General features: G+C 44.1%; 1 protein-coding gene across 1 annotated transcript in view; it reads left to right on the top strand.

Moving 5' to 3' along the window:
* Positions 1–1,754: 1,754 nt before the first annotated feature.
* The window catches only part of LOC118960365 (centlein), a 135,772-nt gene continuing 118,522 nt past the window's right edge, over positions 1,755–19,004 (top strand). Inside the window, exons 1-9 of the mRNA XM_090210302.1 lie at positions 1,755–1,812; positions 2,049–2,085; positions 2,634–2,721; positions 5,602–5,690; positions 7,938–8,022; positions 11,564–11,698; positions 12,863–13,105; positions 15,941–16,074; positions 18,816–18,978. Coding sequence (XP_090066428.1) covers positions 2,638–2,721; positions 5,602–5,690; positions 7,938–8,022; positions 11,564–11,698; positions 12,863–13,105; positions 15,941–16,074; positions 18,816–18,978 — 933 coding nt within the window. The 5' untranslated portion in view covers positions 1,755–1,812; positions 2,049–2,085; positions 2,634–2,637. The remainder of the gene's footprint in view (positions 1,813–2,048; positions 2,086–2,633; positions 2,722–5,601; positions 5,691–7,937; positions 8,023–11,563; positions 11,699–12,862; positions 13,106–15,940; positions 16,075–18,815; positions 18,979–19,004) is intronic.

Here is a 19,004-nt window from a genome sequence, read left to right on the forward strand (position 1 = left end):
TTCTCGGAATAATGAACTTAAATAAAACGATATAACCTGTCACACATCTTAAAACGGTGTGATGAAAGACGAACGGGAGCCAAATCAAAAGACGACAAGAGTTTGTGTTCAGTCAGTCAGGACTTGAAAAATTATTTTTTATTTTCAAATGCAGGAAGCACACATCAGTGGTGAGATGAAGGGGTCTGGCTGAGAGCTGCGTTTTATGTGCGTAAAATGTTCCTCAGATGTAGATGAATCTATCATTAAGAGGACAGACAACAAACACTTAAAAGGGGAGACACACACTGCTCCAGACATCCTCAGAGACCGTGTAAGACACACTGTCAAAACATGGTAGAACATGTTGTAGTAATGTAACCTGTATTGAAAACGATGAGGGCCAAATAACATGAAAAGGGGATGTGTGTGAATAGGGGGGCTTCTGCCAAAAACATTGGATCATGTTTTCTGGATGTGAGGTATTATGTTATATAAAATAGGCCTATACTTATCACTAAAACGACATGGCTCCTTTTACACAGGATGTTGTAATTGTTATTTAATCATATTTACTTTGGAGGTTTGTGGATGACATTGGCTGCATTTAGACAGGCAGCCCAATTCTGATCTTTTTTCACTAATTGGTCTTTTGAACAATCAGATCAGCTCTGTAATATAGCTGATGTGAAAAGATCTGATGTGATTGGTCAAAAGACCAATTAGTGGAAAAAAAAAAATCAGACTTGGGCTGCCTTTGTGAACGCAGCCATAGAGTGGCAATTTATTTCTAACTGTGCATGCACCTGATATCTGGATGTAATGGGCCTGAATTAGTCATACATCTAATCACTGAATGGGACCCCATAGAAAGTCACTGGTGACGTTTGTCCTCCTCTGTAATGATATAAAGTGGGGAACAAACCCCCTTTCCAGTGATCCAGATCCAGGCTCCTAAATGGATGATTGGTCACCATCTCCATTAAACAAGGAGCTTTGTTGGGAGGCAGGCAAGAGGAGAGAAAATCTGATTCATACAGTATAAATGCCATGTGTCCGTCTGTGCAAGTCTAACAGGGCAGATGTTGCGCATTACGCGCCAGTCTACTGCCTCTGAAACCGCTCCACAAATGAGGATCCTAATGAGAGGCACTGCTTGTGGGTCAAGGAACAGCCTAATCGTGCTAAGTCAATTGATTTATTTTTTTCTTTCTCTTGTCTTTTCTTTTTCTCAGCCGGGCAGGCAGAAGGACCAGACAAACAGAGAGCAGATGAACCAACATTTGTGTGAATGAACAACAGAGTTGCCAGTCCTCATATTTCTTCATTGTAGTATCTCTTCTCATCTTTCATGCCTGGCCACTCATTACAGTGCATGCAAGCATGAGTCCATCCATGTTATTGCATGTCTAGCAAAACAGCATATTTTTCCCATACCAAGAATGTTAAACATGCAAATGATAAACAATTATCAAACTAAAAAGTAGGACAAGTGGTAAGTAATTAACTGTAAAAAGAAGACCAAGAGTAGGCAAATGCAGTAGGCTACACTGATAGTGGGGTCTGTGGCTGTATGCATGCATTTCCCCTTAACACACCAATTACAGTGTGATTGACTTTACTAAAGAACATATTCATCAAAATATGAATACGTTATCTCCTACTAGGTATTTTACAACAGGCTTTGACATTTCAAACAATTAGAGCGCTGCTTTCAGTTACTTCCTAATACGTTGGCGTGTCGTAAAAACTGACGTTTGGGAAGTACGCTGACGTATGGGGAAGTAAAAAACGGAAAACAGCGCGCTTGTTTGAAATGGAAAAGGCGTCTCGGTAGCTATTGACAACAGTGTGATTCACTCAGAAAGTGTACATTTCGTCTCGCAAAATGTTGTAGACAGCAATACATACCCTATATGCACGGATAAATATACAGTTGTCCTTCAGGATACGTATGCTTGCTGTCTACAATGATGCTGTTCAATGCATGGACTTTTGACATGTAACGCTATCGTTCAACTTAGCCAGCTGCTAACGTTAGCTCTTTCTACTTTGCTTTGTAACGTTAGCTACTCTCTCCGACCGAGAAAGTTGTCAACACCCAAGGTAATGTTTGTTTACTTACCACCGACTGGCTAACTAAACAGAGTAGAACACCTGTTGCAGTGCACGGTCGTGCTTCACTGCTGGGCTCACCTTCAGTTATAGGCTAGCTAACGTTAGCTAGCTAGCTAATTGGCAAACCAGCTAGTTAAAAAAAGTTACTTACTTCTCCCTTTTGTCCTTTGTTGAAGTGAAGCTAGGCTACATACGAAAATGTCCTCCCGGTACAGGACCATATGTAGCTAGCTAACTTTGCGAGCTAGCTAATGTAATATTAGACGACCACCTAGCTGAATGGCACTAGTCTTGAGGACAATTAGTAACACCTGTTGACTTGTCTCTGTCACTAGAGCTCTAACGTTATTCCCAAATCAATAGTGCAGCAACAACATTGATCACTACGGGCTCGATATTACTATACAGTCTAATCTAATGTATATCTATATAGTGTTGTCTCTAGCTAGCTTTCTACTGTAACGTTGAAGCTTACTGTATATTGATGAGAAAATGTGTACTGCCTCCATCATTTTCTTTATTTTTCTCTTTTCCAGCTCTATGATGGCTACTAGAGACAGCAGTCGCATCATGCTGCTGAAGGAAGAAGTGAGGAGTTTGTCTGAGGAGTTAGTGCAATGCCAGGTGACTGTGTTGGATGGTATTGTTTATGTTGTCAACAGCTGAATCTAGCTATATTGTTGCCAACATTTTCTGTGTTTAAAATAAATCAGTTTATACACATCTCAACCTGCGTTAGCTATGTCACAAGTGAACACTTTCTAAGTGCTTACAAATACTCACGGCAAGATCCTAATAAACATAGGAAAATATTGATAGATGCAACTTATATGATATTTAGAAGACGCTTTGACTTCGTCATGTCTGCATACATTCTTTTTACATATGGGGGGCCCGGGGAATCGAACCCACAACCCTGGCGGTGCAAGCGCCATGCTCTACCAACTGAGCCATACAGCACCAACTTAGGTAATACATCTAGCTCTGTAACCACAATAGCAATGATAGATTTACATGAAGTTTAGCTTTTTGCCCTTTTCCTTGCTACTGCACATTCCCTGCACCATAGGCTATGACCATTTCATATTTGGGTCATAGGCTAATCAGTGAGTTTCAGCATTTAGAACATTGCAGATAGAAACTGATTTGTAGAACTGAACTCCCAATTAATCACAAACACATTTGATCTACACATTATATTCCCGTCTAGAACATACTATAACGTTGCATCCTCCTGAACGAGTCTCAGTCAGTCTCTCTCTCTCTCTCTCTGATGCTGTGATGGAGAGATGCTGTCTTGTCGTTACAGGCTCGCCACCAGGTGGTGCCTAAAAACATAAACGGTGGATTTACCTGGAATCAGTGTCTCACTTTGCATATTCACACACACATCTTGGAGAAGCTCTCCTCTGTGAGTGTGTGTATATGGGCAAATATATGGACAAATATTTCACTCTACACTATACGAGACTCTGCCTTTTGAGTCCAGCATAGATCATTGCTTGTTTACGGTAGTTAATGTATTGTTTCTTGATGTGTTCTGAGATTCTGAAGAAGGCCATTGAAGGCTGAAACATCAATCTATTAAACTTGTTTAATAAAACAAGCAAAACAATGAATTGTGAGTGAGCGTGGTGCCTTTTCCTGTCCAATGATCCCAAAATGTATTGAAGGGAGTATTACTCGTTTCAAGGTACAGTATAAAGCACTGACCAGCATTTGTAGATTTTACAAGACACTTTTATCCAGAGCGACTTACAGTAGTGAGTGCATACATTTTCATACTGGTCCCCTGTGGGACTCGAACCCAGAACCCTGGCGTTGTAAGCATCATGCTCTACCAACTGAGTTTGTATGGCCTGTCTGTCAGACCTGATCCAGACCAAAGTCACTCACGACCTCCGTTACATCAACCAGTTACTGTATTTCTCATCTATTGAATTGACATGAATCACTTCTCCTCGGTGGTCTGGGGAGAGAGAGAGCATCAATGATTCTGTCTGTCTCTTAGTGACTGTTAGACAGTGTTAGTTGTACCGTGTACCATTCAAATCGTGGCATTTGAAATGCCATTAATGTGTAAATTCTCTGGCACAGCGTTCTCAGGACCACCATTAACTACAAAGTCGCCCGTCTGTCGGCCAGAAAATGTTCCTACTTGACCATGCTAATTTTATTAATATGTGGCTGCATTCCAGGCCCACTTAGTATGTTTAGCCCATGGTCTTTCAAGGTCTGCAATTACAATTAATAATTCAGTGATCATCAAAAACACATTCGATACATCTCTAATACTGCGGAGAAGCCCTTGATATGGGTGGTGAGGGTCCTGGCGAGGAGTCTGACTGTCAGTATGTAAGGGTTAATGGCAGCCATAGGCCAGGAGAAGCGAGACCACCTATTTGATGTCAGGCCCCCATTTCTTAATTTGTCATTAACGGCAGTGCAGGACCAGGATTGGTGAGATCTCTATTCATCCAATAAGGATCGACTCTGCTCTCTCCACTTTGTATGTTCAGCCCATGGTCTACCAAGGTCTGCCTCCGCCATTTAGTAAATAATTGATTAGACACTTTTGAATGGGGTTTTAAAATTCATGTGCTAATTGGAGACCAGTAGATTCCAGTGGGAGTGATGACTTTTCATCTTGTGATGATGTGAAAATAATTTAACAGATGATTTTATATTAAGTCGATTTGGCATAATTCTATCTTTTAGTGTGCCGAAAATGTAGTTTTTAGATGTTTCTCATTAAATGTAATGTAGCTTAAAAACAAATTTAAAAAATGGAACGCCGTTTTTTGGGGGCGGCGAGTCAATTTGAATGTGAAATGTGTCACGGGCGGAGGCTCTCAGGTGTCTCTGCGCCTTCCAGGACTCTCTCTGTCATCAGTTTAGTGCTTCTCCTCCGCTAGTTACTTCAGAGCTGCAGAGAAAACGGTCCAGAATCAGATGCACTTTATTAATAAGGGATATGCTGCTTTAACTGCTGTTTTGGTTTGATCTCTAACTCCCCAGTCATGAATTGTGCATAATGACAAGTGTCAATGTAGCCTCCCCTTGAGCCGAAGGTCACACTCCAGTAATGTAATCTCTCTGTAAAGACAGCACCATGATTAGAGAAGGCACCCCTCATCTAAAGTTTGATTTTGTACAGGCCATTTTAATTATTGATTGGGTTGCCCCCCCCCCCCCCCCATATATGCTAATGTCTTCAAGCATCTCATTGAATTATTTGTATTTCATTTAGAATTGCTATAACATCGCCTCTCACTAATTACATTTTAAGATGTGAGAAATAGTGTTATTATTTCAGAAAAGGATGTCGAAAAATAGGAAATGAATTTCAGTATTTCTGTGTTATGTGTCTGTGTGGTTCATTAAGACCTCCACATGCCACATTTTTAGAATAATGATTTGATTTAGTCATAATAATAAGATTTGAGTATAATCGTTCATAACCGTGAAATCTTATAACCATGAAATTGTTTGTTCTTCTCACAGGCTGACAAGGAGTTTGTGTGGTCCCTATGGAAACGCCTCCAAGTAGCCAATCCGGACCTGACCCAGGCCGTCAGCCTAGTGGTCGAACGGTGAGTTAGTAATTGAAACTGCTCCGAAATGTCACGGTTCCCTCTCAACCATACGTTCTATCTCTGGAAGCATGGCCTATAACTCATCTCCATACTACAACCTGTGAAGAAATGTTCAGGGCCTTTAAGATCTCCCAGAAATCCCATCTCCAAAGGGAAACAGAGGTAGGTAGGGAAGTACGTCTGCTGAAAGTTATCCCAAGGTTGTGTGTGCGAGACACCTTGGACATTCTGGTGGGTTTACGGCTGAATAGTGCAGATGCTCCTTAAAGCCCTCTTATCTCCAGTCTAGCTGCTCAGCCATGGAAACCACCCACGTTAATGAAAACAGTCTCGCTCGGCTCCCATTCTAAAACTGGGAAAACGTTCACTGCCAAGTGCTTCGTTTTTTTTATGGGGTTAAAACGTTAGATTGAAGATGACCTTTTGCGAGGGGCGGCTAAGCCTCACAGAATACATCAGCATGGGAACTGGTTGGAAAGAACAGGGGTTCAGGTATTTCAACTACTGCAGTCATACACGGTAGTAGTGTGAGTTCAGGCATGTCTGTTCTTTTCAAAACTTCTGTTGGAAAGTTGTTTGATTTAAAATGCTGTGTCAAAATGTTGTTTTTCGTAAAGCCACACCAAGCTCCTCGTAAACAGAATGAAGATTCGAAAGAATCGTGGTGCAGGATTTCATTTCTTAATAAAGACTGTTCATTTCTGTTCATAACAAGCATTTCAATGTACTGTAGTAGACCTAGATGTGGAGTCCTTTTCATGTAGTAGGTCTAGTAGGCCTGTATTCTACATTCCCCTGCCTTTAGGAGCATCAGACACAAAATAAAGCGTGTCAGTTGGCAGGAGCCTCAGACGGTTGGTTTCAGGGGGAAAACATGTGTGCCAGGTTCAGGATCCTCTCTCTGTCTGTGTCTCAGGCAGTTTCCCCATCCCCCACAGCTCCGGCTAGGGAAACCCAACAAAGCATGTTGGTCCACAGGGGCCTAGGTAACATGCACCCAGAGAGTGTGTGTGTGTAGTCTATCAGCACACTGGCACCGCGCTGCACACGGCGGGTATATTGACATGATAATTGCGCCGACTCCAGTCAAGCGCCGGGCCTGTGGGGGATTCCAGCTGGTCTTGTAGCGATTGGATGGCTGCTCAGGACACGGTTAACACGGCAAAGGATACAAGGTAGCGCTTGACTCCGAGGAGACCAGGCATTAATTTCAATGTCCCTCCGGGGGGGGGGGGGAGCCAGCCATGGCATGGGGGGGAGAGGAGCCTGGATTGGGGTGGAGGAATGGGGAGAGGTGGGGGTTGGTTGGAGGGGGGGTTCCCTGGTGATCTCAAGAAGCTGTTGAAACAAACTGGCCCCAATTGTTATTCTTTTGTCTCCGCTCCCCAAACAGTGAACAGGAGAAAAGAGGCCTCAGCGAGCCAGAATGAAAGATATGCTGCTGGAGGAGGCTGCCGCTGCATGGCCCAATGGGGCGGAGAGAGAGCGAGGGAAAAAGTTTGCGGTGTGTGTGTGTGTGTGCTGAATAGGATTCCAGGTTTGATGTGGTCCTGGTAATTACCTTATCTGGAGAACAGTGAAATGACACTGGGGTGCTGATTGACATACTTCTGGTGTCTGTCTGCCTGCCTGCCTGCGCCCAGGGAGCCCGCTGAGTGTTTGAACACACAACTTTGGGTTTATCTTCTTTTCCTGTGACCTGCTTTTCTTTAAGGCCCTCTTTGTTGTAATTTGGTTGCCTGAGTGCACAGATATTTGCTTGATATCGAGTGTTTCTGTGTTTTGTTTTGAAACTGTCATTCAATGTACTAGACATTAAAATAATATGCTATTATAGGGGTGACAGACTACATGCACTTGGCATATTCACTTCTCTGATAACATTCAATACTCTGTAAACCTGTGCACTGAATGGGTTTTCCTGTTGATTATACAAATGAAGCTATCATTTCCCCTCAGATGAGCTTGTTTGCTGTCGTTTGCCATATGCTAGATCCTGTCAGTGGGTCTGTCACCACCACATCACCCTTATGCCTCCAAATGAAACCCATCATCATTAGCAGGACCAGAGAGTCGTTGGAGACGAGCTGCTAACGATGCTTCAGCTCTGGGCCTCGCAGTCACTTCACCGCTCTGCCGCTCTCTCTCTCCGTAGAAATAGAATGACAGATTGTATGACTCTGCATAGAACTAGAATGACATAGATGAACATTATATTTCTATGTTTCTCTGTGTCCCCAACAGAGAGAAATGGAAAGCTGAAGCCAAGGACCGCAAGGTGCTGGAGATCCTGCAGGCCAAAGACTACAAGATCCAGGAGCTGGACCAGGTATTGTTGTTATGACATGTGGAATGCATAGTGAGTGAACCATGTCTGCGTCGTATCCTGATGTCTGAACAGAGAAATCTCCCATAGGAATTTCTCTTCCATTTGATATGAAGGGATGCATTGAAATAGAATGTCTGTCTGAGTGAGAGTGCAAGTCCAGTCTAACCTACAGTCAGTCAGTCCTGTTATATAAAAGACCCGTAAGCCTCGGGTTTGTCTGAGGCAAGCCCTATCACTAGCGCAAGTGTTAACTCTATGCCCACCTATAACAGTGGCTCAGTAAGTGTGTTCTATGGGCTGCTAGGACAGATAATGATTACGGCGACGCACTGTAATTTACCCTTAATCACCGTCCCTTAACAGCAGCATCTGTCAGTTTCTGTCATTACATTAGCAACCTTCTCTGTCAGCTGGCTAATGCTACGCTAACTTCATCCCATCCGCTCCCAGAGAGACGGGCGCTAAATGCTATCATCAGCAGCTCTTTAACAGTGTGTTTATCCCGCCCTCCTCACTCATCTTAACACTGGTTTAGCTATGTACAATTAGCCAGAGCTGTGGAGCACAATAGATGTTACACATTATTTTCTTACCACTGCTCTGTTTGTTCTGAGAAAAAGAGTGCTGGCACAGATTTCAAACATGTTATCGGTCAAACACTGTCACTGTGAGGGAGAATGAAGGAAGGACGCAGGCAGGTTCATTCATTCTGCCGCGCCATCTACATTTTAAATCATTTTTTTCTGTCATTTAGCAGATCTCATCCAAAGCGACTTACAGGGATATTTGGGGCTAAGTGCCTTGCTCAAGGGCACATCTGCAGATTTTTCACCTAGGGATTTGAACCAGCAACCTTTCGGTTCCTGGCCCAAGTCTTAACCACTAGGCTACCTTTGATGACCACTGGACACCGCTCAAGTCTTAATAGACCTGACAGTATGTTCCCACTCACTGCATAATATTCCTCAACATCATCTTGTGTGCCTGCAGAAACAACAAACTGTTTAGAATATTACGAATACATTGTATTATTAAGTAAGTAACCATGGAGATAAGTTTAATAACTGGTTAATTTCCATGCCCCTTCACTTCTAAACTATACCTTGAAAGTAGCAGCACTCCACCCCCACCCCAAAGTTCTTTACAAGAGCAGTAGAAATTCTGGTTGGTGAAGTTCTGGCCTATTTGCGAAGCTCATTAATAGTCAGGATTGTGTGCAGTGTCACACAGACCACTGACATTCATCATCTCGTCCAGATTTGGGCCAAAGGAACCCAAATGGGGATTAATTGGTTTTTCCCCCTTTACTGTTCTGGAGATGTGATGGTCTGCTGAGTCCACACAGGACCTCACGCTATCCCTCTCAATGTCTCCACTCCAACTTTCACTATCGTCTTTCCTTTTCTTCTTTTTTCCTCCTCTCTCTCTCCCCTTTCCTCTCTTTACCTCTCCCCTCTCTCTCTCTCTCTCTCTCTCTCTCTCTCTCCTCTCTTTACCTCTCCCCTCTCTCTCTCTCTCTCTCTCTCTCCCCTTTCCTCTCTTTACCTCTCCCCTCTCTCTCTCTCTCTCTCTCCCCTTTCCTCTCTTTACCTCTCCCCCCTCTCTCTCTCTCTCTCTCTCTCTCTCTCTCCCCTTTCCTCTCTTTACCTCTCCCCTCTCTCTCTCTCTCTCTCTCTCCTCTCTCTCTCTCTCTACTCTCTCCCCTTTCCTCTCTTTACCTCTCCCCTCTCTCTCTCTCTCTCCTCTCTCTCTCTCTACTCTCTCCCCCCTCTCTCTCTCTCTCTCTCTCTCTCTCTCTCTCTCTCTCTCTCCTCTCCTCTCTCTTTACCTCTTTCCTCTCTCTCATCTTTCCCCCCTCTCTCTCTCTTTCTCCCTCTCTCTCCTCTCCTCTCTACCTCTCTTCTCTCTTTCTACTTATTTTTTCTTTCTCTCACTACCTCTCTCTCTCTCTCTCTCTCTACTCTCTCCCCTTTCCTCTCTTTACCTCTCCCCTCTCTCTCTCTCTCTCTCCCCTCTCTCTCTTTCTCTCTACTCTCTCCCCCTCTCTCTCTCACTCTCTCTCTCTCTCTCTCTCTCTCTCTCCTCTCCTCTCTCTTTACCTCTTTCCTCTCTCTCATCTTTCCCCCCTCTCTCTCTCTTTCTCCCTCTCTCTCCTCCCCTCTCTACCGCTCTTCTCTCTTTCTACTTATTTTTTCTTTCTCTCACTACCTCTCTCTCTCTCTCCCTCTCTGTCTTTCTCCGCTCTCTTTCGTCTCCACTCCCTTCCATTTTTGTAACATAATTAGCTTTCATTTTTAACTGCACTGGGAATTTTTAATGCTAATCTCTCTGTCCTCGACCTCTTATCTTACCCTAAACCTTTTTCTTACCAATCGAACACTACTGGAGTTGAAATTGTTCTCGCCCACCTCATTATCAACGCTTGAATTTATTTCTTCTTCGCCCGTATAAATCTCTATTAAAGCCCGTTTTTGCATGGCGAACGAGGAGATGAAGGCGTCTAGTAAATCCACCATCTTGGAAAAGATTTGAGCGATTCCCCCAACATGGCAATTAATTGCATCCCAGAGCATGGTGTTATTTTCGAGCTACCCGCAGCCTGCAGTGGATTACTGCCATGCCAGAGCCCAGCTGATGCAGTGTTAAAAGGGCAGCCTCCTCTCTCTCCTCCTACAGTCGCCCAGCTATAGGCCTGCCAGAAGACTAGGCGGCAGGAACAGAAAATGGATCATTAAAATTATGGAACCATTTTTCATCGTTTTGATTCCTTTGTTCTAGTTTGTTAGTAAAGATGAGAAGCATCGTTTTGATTAGGCTATCATGCTAACTGTATTGTAAATGTACAGAGTAGTAGTTCATTATTCTATACAGGCCTACACCTATTAGACAGTATTAGAGTGCTCTTATTCTATATAAGTGGCTCATTGTGTAACATTGTAAGTGGTGAGGTTAGCACATAGCACATAGGCCTACAGTACATGAGTTGGCTCATGTGTACGGAGGTTTACTGAGGCCAGTATTATGAAAGCGAGGGCTTGTGAAGGTCTCCTTCAGCACCTGTTGTGAGATCAGGGGCTAGAAGGAAGGTTCTGGCCCGGTCACAGGCCTTGTCAGTATCTGCCAGATCTGAACCCAACTGACACAGAAGATGAGTAGGATAGAGTGGTTAGATGTGAAGTAGATTAGACCTCGCATGAGATCCAACTGTGTCTTCCTCGCTAGTGGCCATTTGATAACAGGAGCTCATACTAAATGTCACCCTCTCTGTCAATTGGAGCCTCTGATTGATCCAAAATGGGACCCCTGTAGTTACTGTAATGCCTACTTCCTTCCAAAATCCATAAATAGTTTATTCCCTCCCGTTGCCCAAGATTGCTGTTGATGACTAACGTCATCTCTCTCTCTCTGTATTTCCATCTATCTCTCTTTCCACATCTCTCTCTCTCCATCTATCTCTTTTTCTCTATCTCTCTCTTTTTCTCTCTTTCCATCTATAATCCTCTCTCTCTCTCTCCCCCACTCCCTCCGTTGGCTGAACCAGAGAGTGACAGGGCAGCAGCAGGAGATCACCAACCTGGTCCAGAGGAAGATGGCTGTGGACGAGGACAGAGGCCTAGTGAAGAAGGAGTTGGCAGCTCTGCGCCGCAAGCTGGGGAATAAGAGTCAAGAACTTAAGGTTTGGAACAAATTTCCAGTGGCACCCGCCTGCCTGCCTCCGCTTTGAGCTTTGAAGCCTCTGCGCTCTGGCTCCTTGTAGGCAACCACTGTTCTTCACTGTGACACCAAACAGGACGTTTCCCCCAGGGCTATACTGTAGCCTGAGGCCTCAAAATCACTTAGAGAGGCAGGGGAGGAAAAGAAACACGGACTATGTGTTTTTCCTCGCTCTGGAGCAGGCCAGATCTCTCTCTCTCACTCTCTATCTCTCTCTCTCTCTCTCTCTCTCTCTCTCTCTCTGTCATCGGTTCATCTCTCTCTCTCTCTCACTCTCTATCTCTCTCTCTCTCTCTCTCTCTCTCTCTCTCTGTCATCGGTTCATCTCTCTCTCTCTCTCTCTCTCTCTCTCTCTCTCTCACTCTCACTCTCACTCTCACTCTCACTCTCACTCTCTCTCTCGCTCATCGGTTCATCTCTCTCTCTCTCTGACATGTCTCCAAACTGAGAGGTTTGAGCAGACGGAGAATGCCGAAAAGCCAGAGATAGCGAGGGAGAGAGAAGTCGATAACTTGCCTATAGATAAATACTTAATGATCGACCATGGAGGGAGTGAAAGTAAGGCGTTCGTGTGATGATGTGGCTTATCCCTAATTACGGCCCTGATGGGACCCTGGCTATGATTCATTAATAAAGGAGTGAACTCGAGGTCCGCGGATGCGTCTTTGCATTGCGGGGTCTCGCTGATAAAATAAAACATCAAATCCAACTCCGAGAGCGGGGGAACCATCAAAGGAGGCTGGGAACAGATGTAATGGATGTTGTAGTGAAGTGTGTTCTCATTAGGAGGCCTGTCATTAAAGGGAGAATCTGCGTGGCCCCTGTTACCTGCCTCACAGTTAGCCCCAGCCCTCACAGCCTCACAGCACAGGTGACCTTGTCAATCAGACATGCGTGAGAGCCACATGGGGGGGCCACAGTGGAGCTGCGCAGCGGAGGCCCCAACCAAGCACAGAATAGCACTGACTTTACATTCTACATATTCATCCCATCTCATCCTCCTCAAAACCCCATGCTACTTTTTTTTCTCCTCTCTCTTTCCCTCTCTCTCCTTCTCTCCCTCTCTTCATCCGTCGGTGTTGTTTATCTGGCCCTGTGACTCCTGCCCCCCCTCTTCTTTGTTCAGGATGTGAAGGAGGAGAGGGGGAGGAGAGAAGAGGCCCTGGAGGAGGAGAAGGAGGCATTAGAGTCCTGCTGCTCTGCCCTGCGAGGCGACCTGGAGCAGGCACAGAGGCAGGAGAGGAGGCACGGAGAGGAGAAGGAGGCATTAGAGTCCTGCTGCTCTGCCCTGCGAGGCGACCTGGAGCAGGCACAGAGGCAGGAGAGGAGACACGGAGAGGAGAGAGACTCCGCGGATGCCAAAGTCAAGGTAACACAAAAAGAGATGCCATGTGGAGGGGGGAACTGGGGACCAACCCATGTGTATATATATACACACACACACACACACACACACACACACACACACACACACACACACACACACACACACACACACACACACACACACACACACACACACAGACAGAGGAAGGGTTCTGTTTCTTCTACACACCTTGAACCTCCTTATTTCTCCCTCCTCAATATATGAATGTCAAATAATTCCTCTCTCAAAGCACACATTTTAAATATTGATGGCCCTGTTCCGGGGGTGGGAGAAATAATTACTTTTAACATTTTGGACCCAAGTCTCGTCTGGTGAGGAAAAGAAGAAGCCGAGCCCCGGCCAAGTCCCCCGATGTGATCACTGGACGACTGCAGTGTTTTAGTCCTCTCCTTATTTGTGTAGCTTATTAGCAGAATCAGTGATATGCATCTCTCCCCCTCGTCATTATTATGTATCAACTTTACTCTCTCACTCTAATCCGCCTCGCAACAAAATAATCACCACAGCAGCACGTTGGACACATGTTGTTCAAACAGTCAGACAACCAATCAGTGTCAACCCACAGGAGACCGCCACTACAACCACTACCCTTCCCACTCTCCTCTTGGAACAGAACACAACTGCCCATCAATAGTAGAGTTTGGGGGGGGGGGGGCTCCGTGGACGCACACAGCATAGAGGCTCGAACACGCACTCACAGACAGACACACTCCGCTGACGCACACAGCACAACTCTTCTCAGTACGAGCCAACAGTCATTTCTCATCAGCGCTCATCCAGTCAAGTGCATGAGCGACACAACAGACAGAAAGAGAGAGAGAGAGACAGGTAGACAGACGGAGAGAGAGAGAGAGACAGGCAGGCAGACAGAGAGAGACAGGTAGACAGACAGAGAGAGAGACAGGTAGACAGAGAGAGAGAGACAGGTAGACAGACAGAGAGAGAGACAGGTAGACAGACAGAGAGAGAAACAGGTAGACAGAGAGAGAGACAGGCAGGCAGACAGAGAAAGAGAGACAGGTAGACAGACAGAGAGAGAGACAGGCAGGCAGACAGAGAGAGAGAGAGCGACAGGCAGACAGACAGAGAGAGGCAGGCAGAGAGAGAGAGAGAGAGGCAGGCAGAGAGAGACAGGTAGACAGAGAGAGAGAGAGAGAGAGACAGGCAGAGAGAGAGAGAGACAGGCAGACAGAGAGAGACAGGCAGACAGAGAGAGACAGGCAGACAGAGAGAGACAGGCAGGCAGAGAGAGAGACAGGCAGGCAGAGAGAGAGACAGGCAGGCAGAGAGAGAGACAGGCAGGCAGACAGAGAGAGAGGCAGACAGAGAGAGAGAGAGGCAGACAGAGAGAGAGACAGGTAGACAGAGAGAGAGAGAGAGACAGGCAGGCAGAGAGAGAGACAGGCAGGCAGACAGAGAGAGAGGCAGACAGACAGAGAGAGAGGCAGACAGACAGAGAGAGAGGCAGACAGACAGAGAGAGAGGCAGACAGACAGAGAGAGAGGCAGACAGACAGAGAGAGAGGCAGACAGAGAGAGAGACAGGTAGAAAGAGAGAGAGAGAGACAGGCAGGCAGAGAGAGGCAGACAGGCAGGCAGAGAGAGAGGGAGGCAGACAGAGAGAGTGACAGGCAGACAGAGAGAGAGAGATAGAGAGAGACAGGTAGAGAGGGAGGGAAGGAGGAGGAGAGAGAAAGAGAGGGCTTTGAATAAGTCAGGGCCAGGGTGTAATTATGACAGGGCCAGTCCCTAGTAACAACTCCACTACGCACATCAATCACATTACCAGACACAGACAGACAGACAGTCACCTGGCTCTGCTCCTGACCAGGCTTTAATACCATGCAACTCTGAGAGATGGGTGGAACACATGGAATGCACAAGGATTCTACACCAATTTAGAACGATAAGTCTGTTCAAGATTGGAACATTAAAAAGTTACAAGAAGTCACAACTATGCACTGATATTGTTTATGTACTAGTAGTGTTATCGCTACATCCTTAGCGCCATCTTTCACGGTGGCTAATTTGCTGCCATTAAATTGCGGCCATTAATTTCACCGGCGTCGGTGATTGAAGCTGTTTTTAATTACAGTCAGACTTGTCCCGATGCCCCCTGTGTGTTTGATGCCAGGCGGCCGGGTCTGCCCTGCTGTAATTGTAGCCTCTCGTTAAAAGGAGAGAGTCTCTTGTGAAGTTTTAAGATGACCCTCAGTGCTCAGACACTCTCAGACCTCTTATCTCTCTGGCTCTTAATGGTAAGAGTTGTTTGGCCATTAGTGGAGTCCAGCAACACAACATCAACACGTAACGTCGTAGAGGACTCCGTCAGGGTAGAGACGGGTCACACACTGTGTCCTGGCCTCTGGCCGTTGTTTTCACGTGGACTTTTGTATTAGCACATCTACGCCGTTCTGAAGCTCATTTAGGAACAGGAACACCAAGCCTTTACCAAATCCACTGAGGAATACAAACGGTCACCGTCACAAAAAAAAAACACAAAACAGAGTCGCTTCCTCTAGACCAATTCCCTGGAGGGCCTAGTGTCTGCTGCTTTTAGGCTTTTCCTTTTAGTGAAGACCTAGACAACCAGGTGAGGGGAGTTCCTTACTAATCAGTGACCTAAATTCCTTAATCAAGTATAATGGAGGAGCGAAAACCCACAGACACTCGGTCCTCCGTGGAATGAGTTTGACACCTGTGGTCTGTGGACTTTACAGCATGTTTTTGTGACGACTGTTGCTGTAAACAGACACAAGTACATTTGATTAGTTGATTGATTGACTGATAGTCCTCTTCTTGTCCTCCACCATGGCAGGAGATGGAGGGTGATCTGAGCGATGCCCAGCGGCAGGTGGCAGACCTTCAGGGCCAGTGCAGCAGCCTGACAGACCTCCTCTCCTCCAGGCAGAAGGAGGTGGCACAGAGGGACCAACACGTCACCCAACTCAGGTCAGATAATAAAACCTTATAAAAATACATTGTATGTGACAGACGCCTTTCAGGTCACTCTTGGACACCTTGCATTAAAAATAAATGTAAACTGCTGTGCGATGTGCCATGACGTCTGTGATTTGGCATCGTCATGGATACAATGCACAATGACGTAAATCACAGGCAATATTTTTCATGCATTCAAATTGGTCTGTCATGTTGGTTTTGTATACCTTGTAAGTATAAATTGGTCTGTCATGTTGGTTTTGTATACCTTGTAAGTATAAATTGGTCTGTCATGTTGGTTTTGTATACCTTGTAAGTATAAATTGGTCTGTCATGTTGGTTTTGTATACCTTGTAAGTATAAATTGGTCTGTCATGTTGGTTTTGTATACCTTGTAAGTATAAATTGGTCTGTCATGTTGGTTTTGTATACCTTGTAAGTATAAATTGGTCTGTCATGTTGGTTTTGTATACCTTGTAAGTATAAATTGGTCTGTCATGTTGGTTTTGTATACCTTGTAAGTATAAATTGGTCTGTCATGTTGGTTTTGTATACCTTGTAAGTATAAATTGGTCTGTCATGTTGGTTTTGTATACCTTGTAAGTATAAATTGGTCTGTCATGTTAGTTTTGTATACCTTGTAAGTATAAATTGGTCTGTCATGTTAGTTTTGTATACCTTGTAAGTATAAATTGGTCTGTCATGTTGGTTTTGTATACCTTGTAAGTATAAATTGGTCTGTCATGTTGGTTTTGTATACCTTGTAAGTATAAATTGGTCTGTCATGTTAGTTTTGTATACCTTGTAAGTATAAATTGGTCTGTCATGTTGGTTTTGTATACCTTGTAAGTATAAATTGGTCTGTCATGTTGGTTTTGTATACCTTGTAAGTATAAATTGGTCTGTCATGTTGGTTTTGTATACCTTGTAAGTATAAATTGGTCTGTCATGTTGGTTTTGTATACCTTGTAAGTATAAATTGGTCTGTCATGTTGGTTTTGTATACCTTGTAAGTATAAATTGGTCTGTCATGTTGGTTTTGTATACCTTGTAAGTATAAATTGGTCTGTCATGTTGGTTTTGTATACCTTGTAAGTATAAATTGGTCTGTCATGTTGGTTTTGTATACCTTGTAAGTATAAATTGGTCTGTCATGTTGGTTTTGTATACCTTGTAAGTATAAATTGGTCTGTCATGTTGGTTTTGTATACCTTGTAAGTATAAATTGGTCTGTCATGTTGGTTTTGTATACCTTGTAAGTATAAATTGGTCTGTCATGTTGGTTTTGTATACCTTGTAAGTATAAATTGGTCTGTCATGTTGGTTTTGTATACCTTGTAAGTATAAATTGGTCTGTCATGTTGGTTTTGTATACCTTGTAAGTATAAATTGGTCTGTCATGTTGTTTTTGTATACCTTGTAAGTATAAATTGGTCTGTCATGTTGGTTTTGTATACCTTGTAAGTATAAATTGGTCTGTCATGTTGGTTTTGTATACCTTGTAAGTATAAATTGGTCTGTCATGTTGGTTTTGTATACCTTGTAAGTATAAATTGGTCTGTCATGTTGGTTTTGTATACCTTGTAAGTATAAATTGGTCTGTCATGTTGGTTTTGTATACCTTGTAAGTATAAATTGGTCTGTCATGTTGGTTTTGTATACCTTGTAAGTATAAATTGGTCTGTCATGTTGGTTTTGTATACCTTGTAAGTATAAATTGGTCTGTCATGTTGGTTTTGTATACCTTGTAAGTATAAATTGGTCTGTCATGTTGGTTTTGTATACCTTGTAAGTATAAATTGGTCTGTCATGTTGGTTTTGTATACCTTGTAAGTATAAATTGGTCTGTCATGTTGTTTTTGTATACCTTGTAAGTATAAATTGGTCTGTCATGTTGGTTTTGTATACCTTGTAAGTATAAATTGGTCTGTCATGTTGGTTTTGTATACCTTGTAAGTATAAATTGGTCTGTCATGTTGGTTTTGTATACCTTGTAAGTATAAATTGGTCTGTCATGTTGGTTTTGTATACCTTGTAAGTATAAATTGGTCTGTCATGTTGGTTTTGTATACCTTGTAAGTATAAATTGGTCTGTCATGTTGGTTTTGTATACCTTGTAAGTATAAATTGGTCTGTCATGTTGGTTTTGTATACCTTGTAAGTATAAATTGTACAGTGAAATGACCCTCAATTAAAATACGTCCAATATCAATTCATAATCTTGCTAAATTAGATTTACTTTTATGTGGCTTTCATTATCCACAAAAGTCTCAGTTAAACCCGTTTAGAGTAGTGTGTGCGAGAGTGTGTGCGACAGTGTGTGCGAGAGGCTCTAGCCGTCTCTCCACCCCGAGGCTCTGAGGCGACACGCACATCCTCGTCTAGAACCAGTTGATAAGCCCTGCATACTAGATGTGCTTTGGAGAGCTTTGTAGAGGCAGAGTCAGGGAGAGAGGAGGGGAAATGGTGCAGGCTTTGGCTAAGCTTTAGTCAATATGATAAAACGGTGAAAACCCAGGAGCCTTTGTGGGTAATCTCACCTTTTTTAACTACTCTGTGTCTTAACGTGGTGTCACTGAGAGATGTCAGCCAGTCACATCCGGCTCAGGGAAACGCTCTGTGTGTTAGAAGTGATTGAAGATGTCATTGTACTTTAGTAACGTCTTGTGTCATTATGCCACAAATTCTTTATGTTTTGAATATGTTTGTATAGTAGGTATTTGATGTTGCGTTGTGCATGTGTTTCTACGCAGGCGTGAGCTGCAGGAGGTGCAGGCCCTGTACAGACAGAGTAGTGAACATGCTGCAGAGCAGGCCCAGCTCATCCAGCAGCTAGAAGGATTCAACCTGGACACACAGAGAGTCTTACGCAACCAGGAAGAGGCTCACACTGCAGACACCACCTCTTATCAGAAGGTGACTAACTATACTATATATTACCA

This window comes from Oncorhynchus mykiss, chromosome 19 (assembly GCF_057628025.1).
Source record: "Oncorhynchus mykiss isolate SJ-2025 chromosome 19, ASM5762802v1, whole genome shotgun sequence".
In the NCBI taxonomy this organism is placed as follows: Eukaryota; Metazoa; Chordata; class Actinopteri; order Salmoniformes; family Salmonidae; genus Oncorhynchus; species Oncorhynchus mykiss.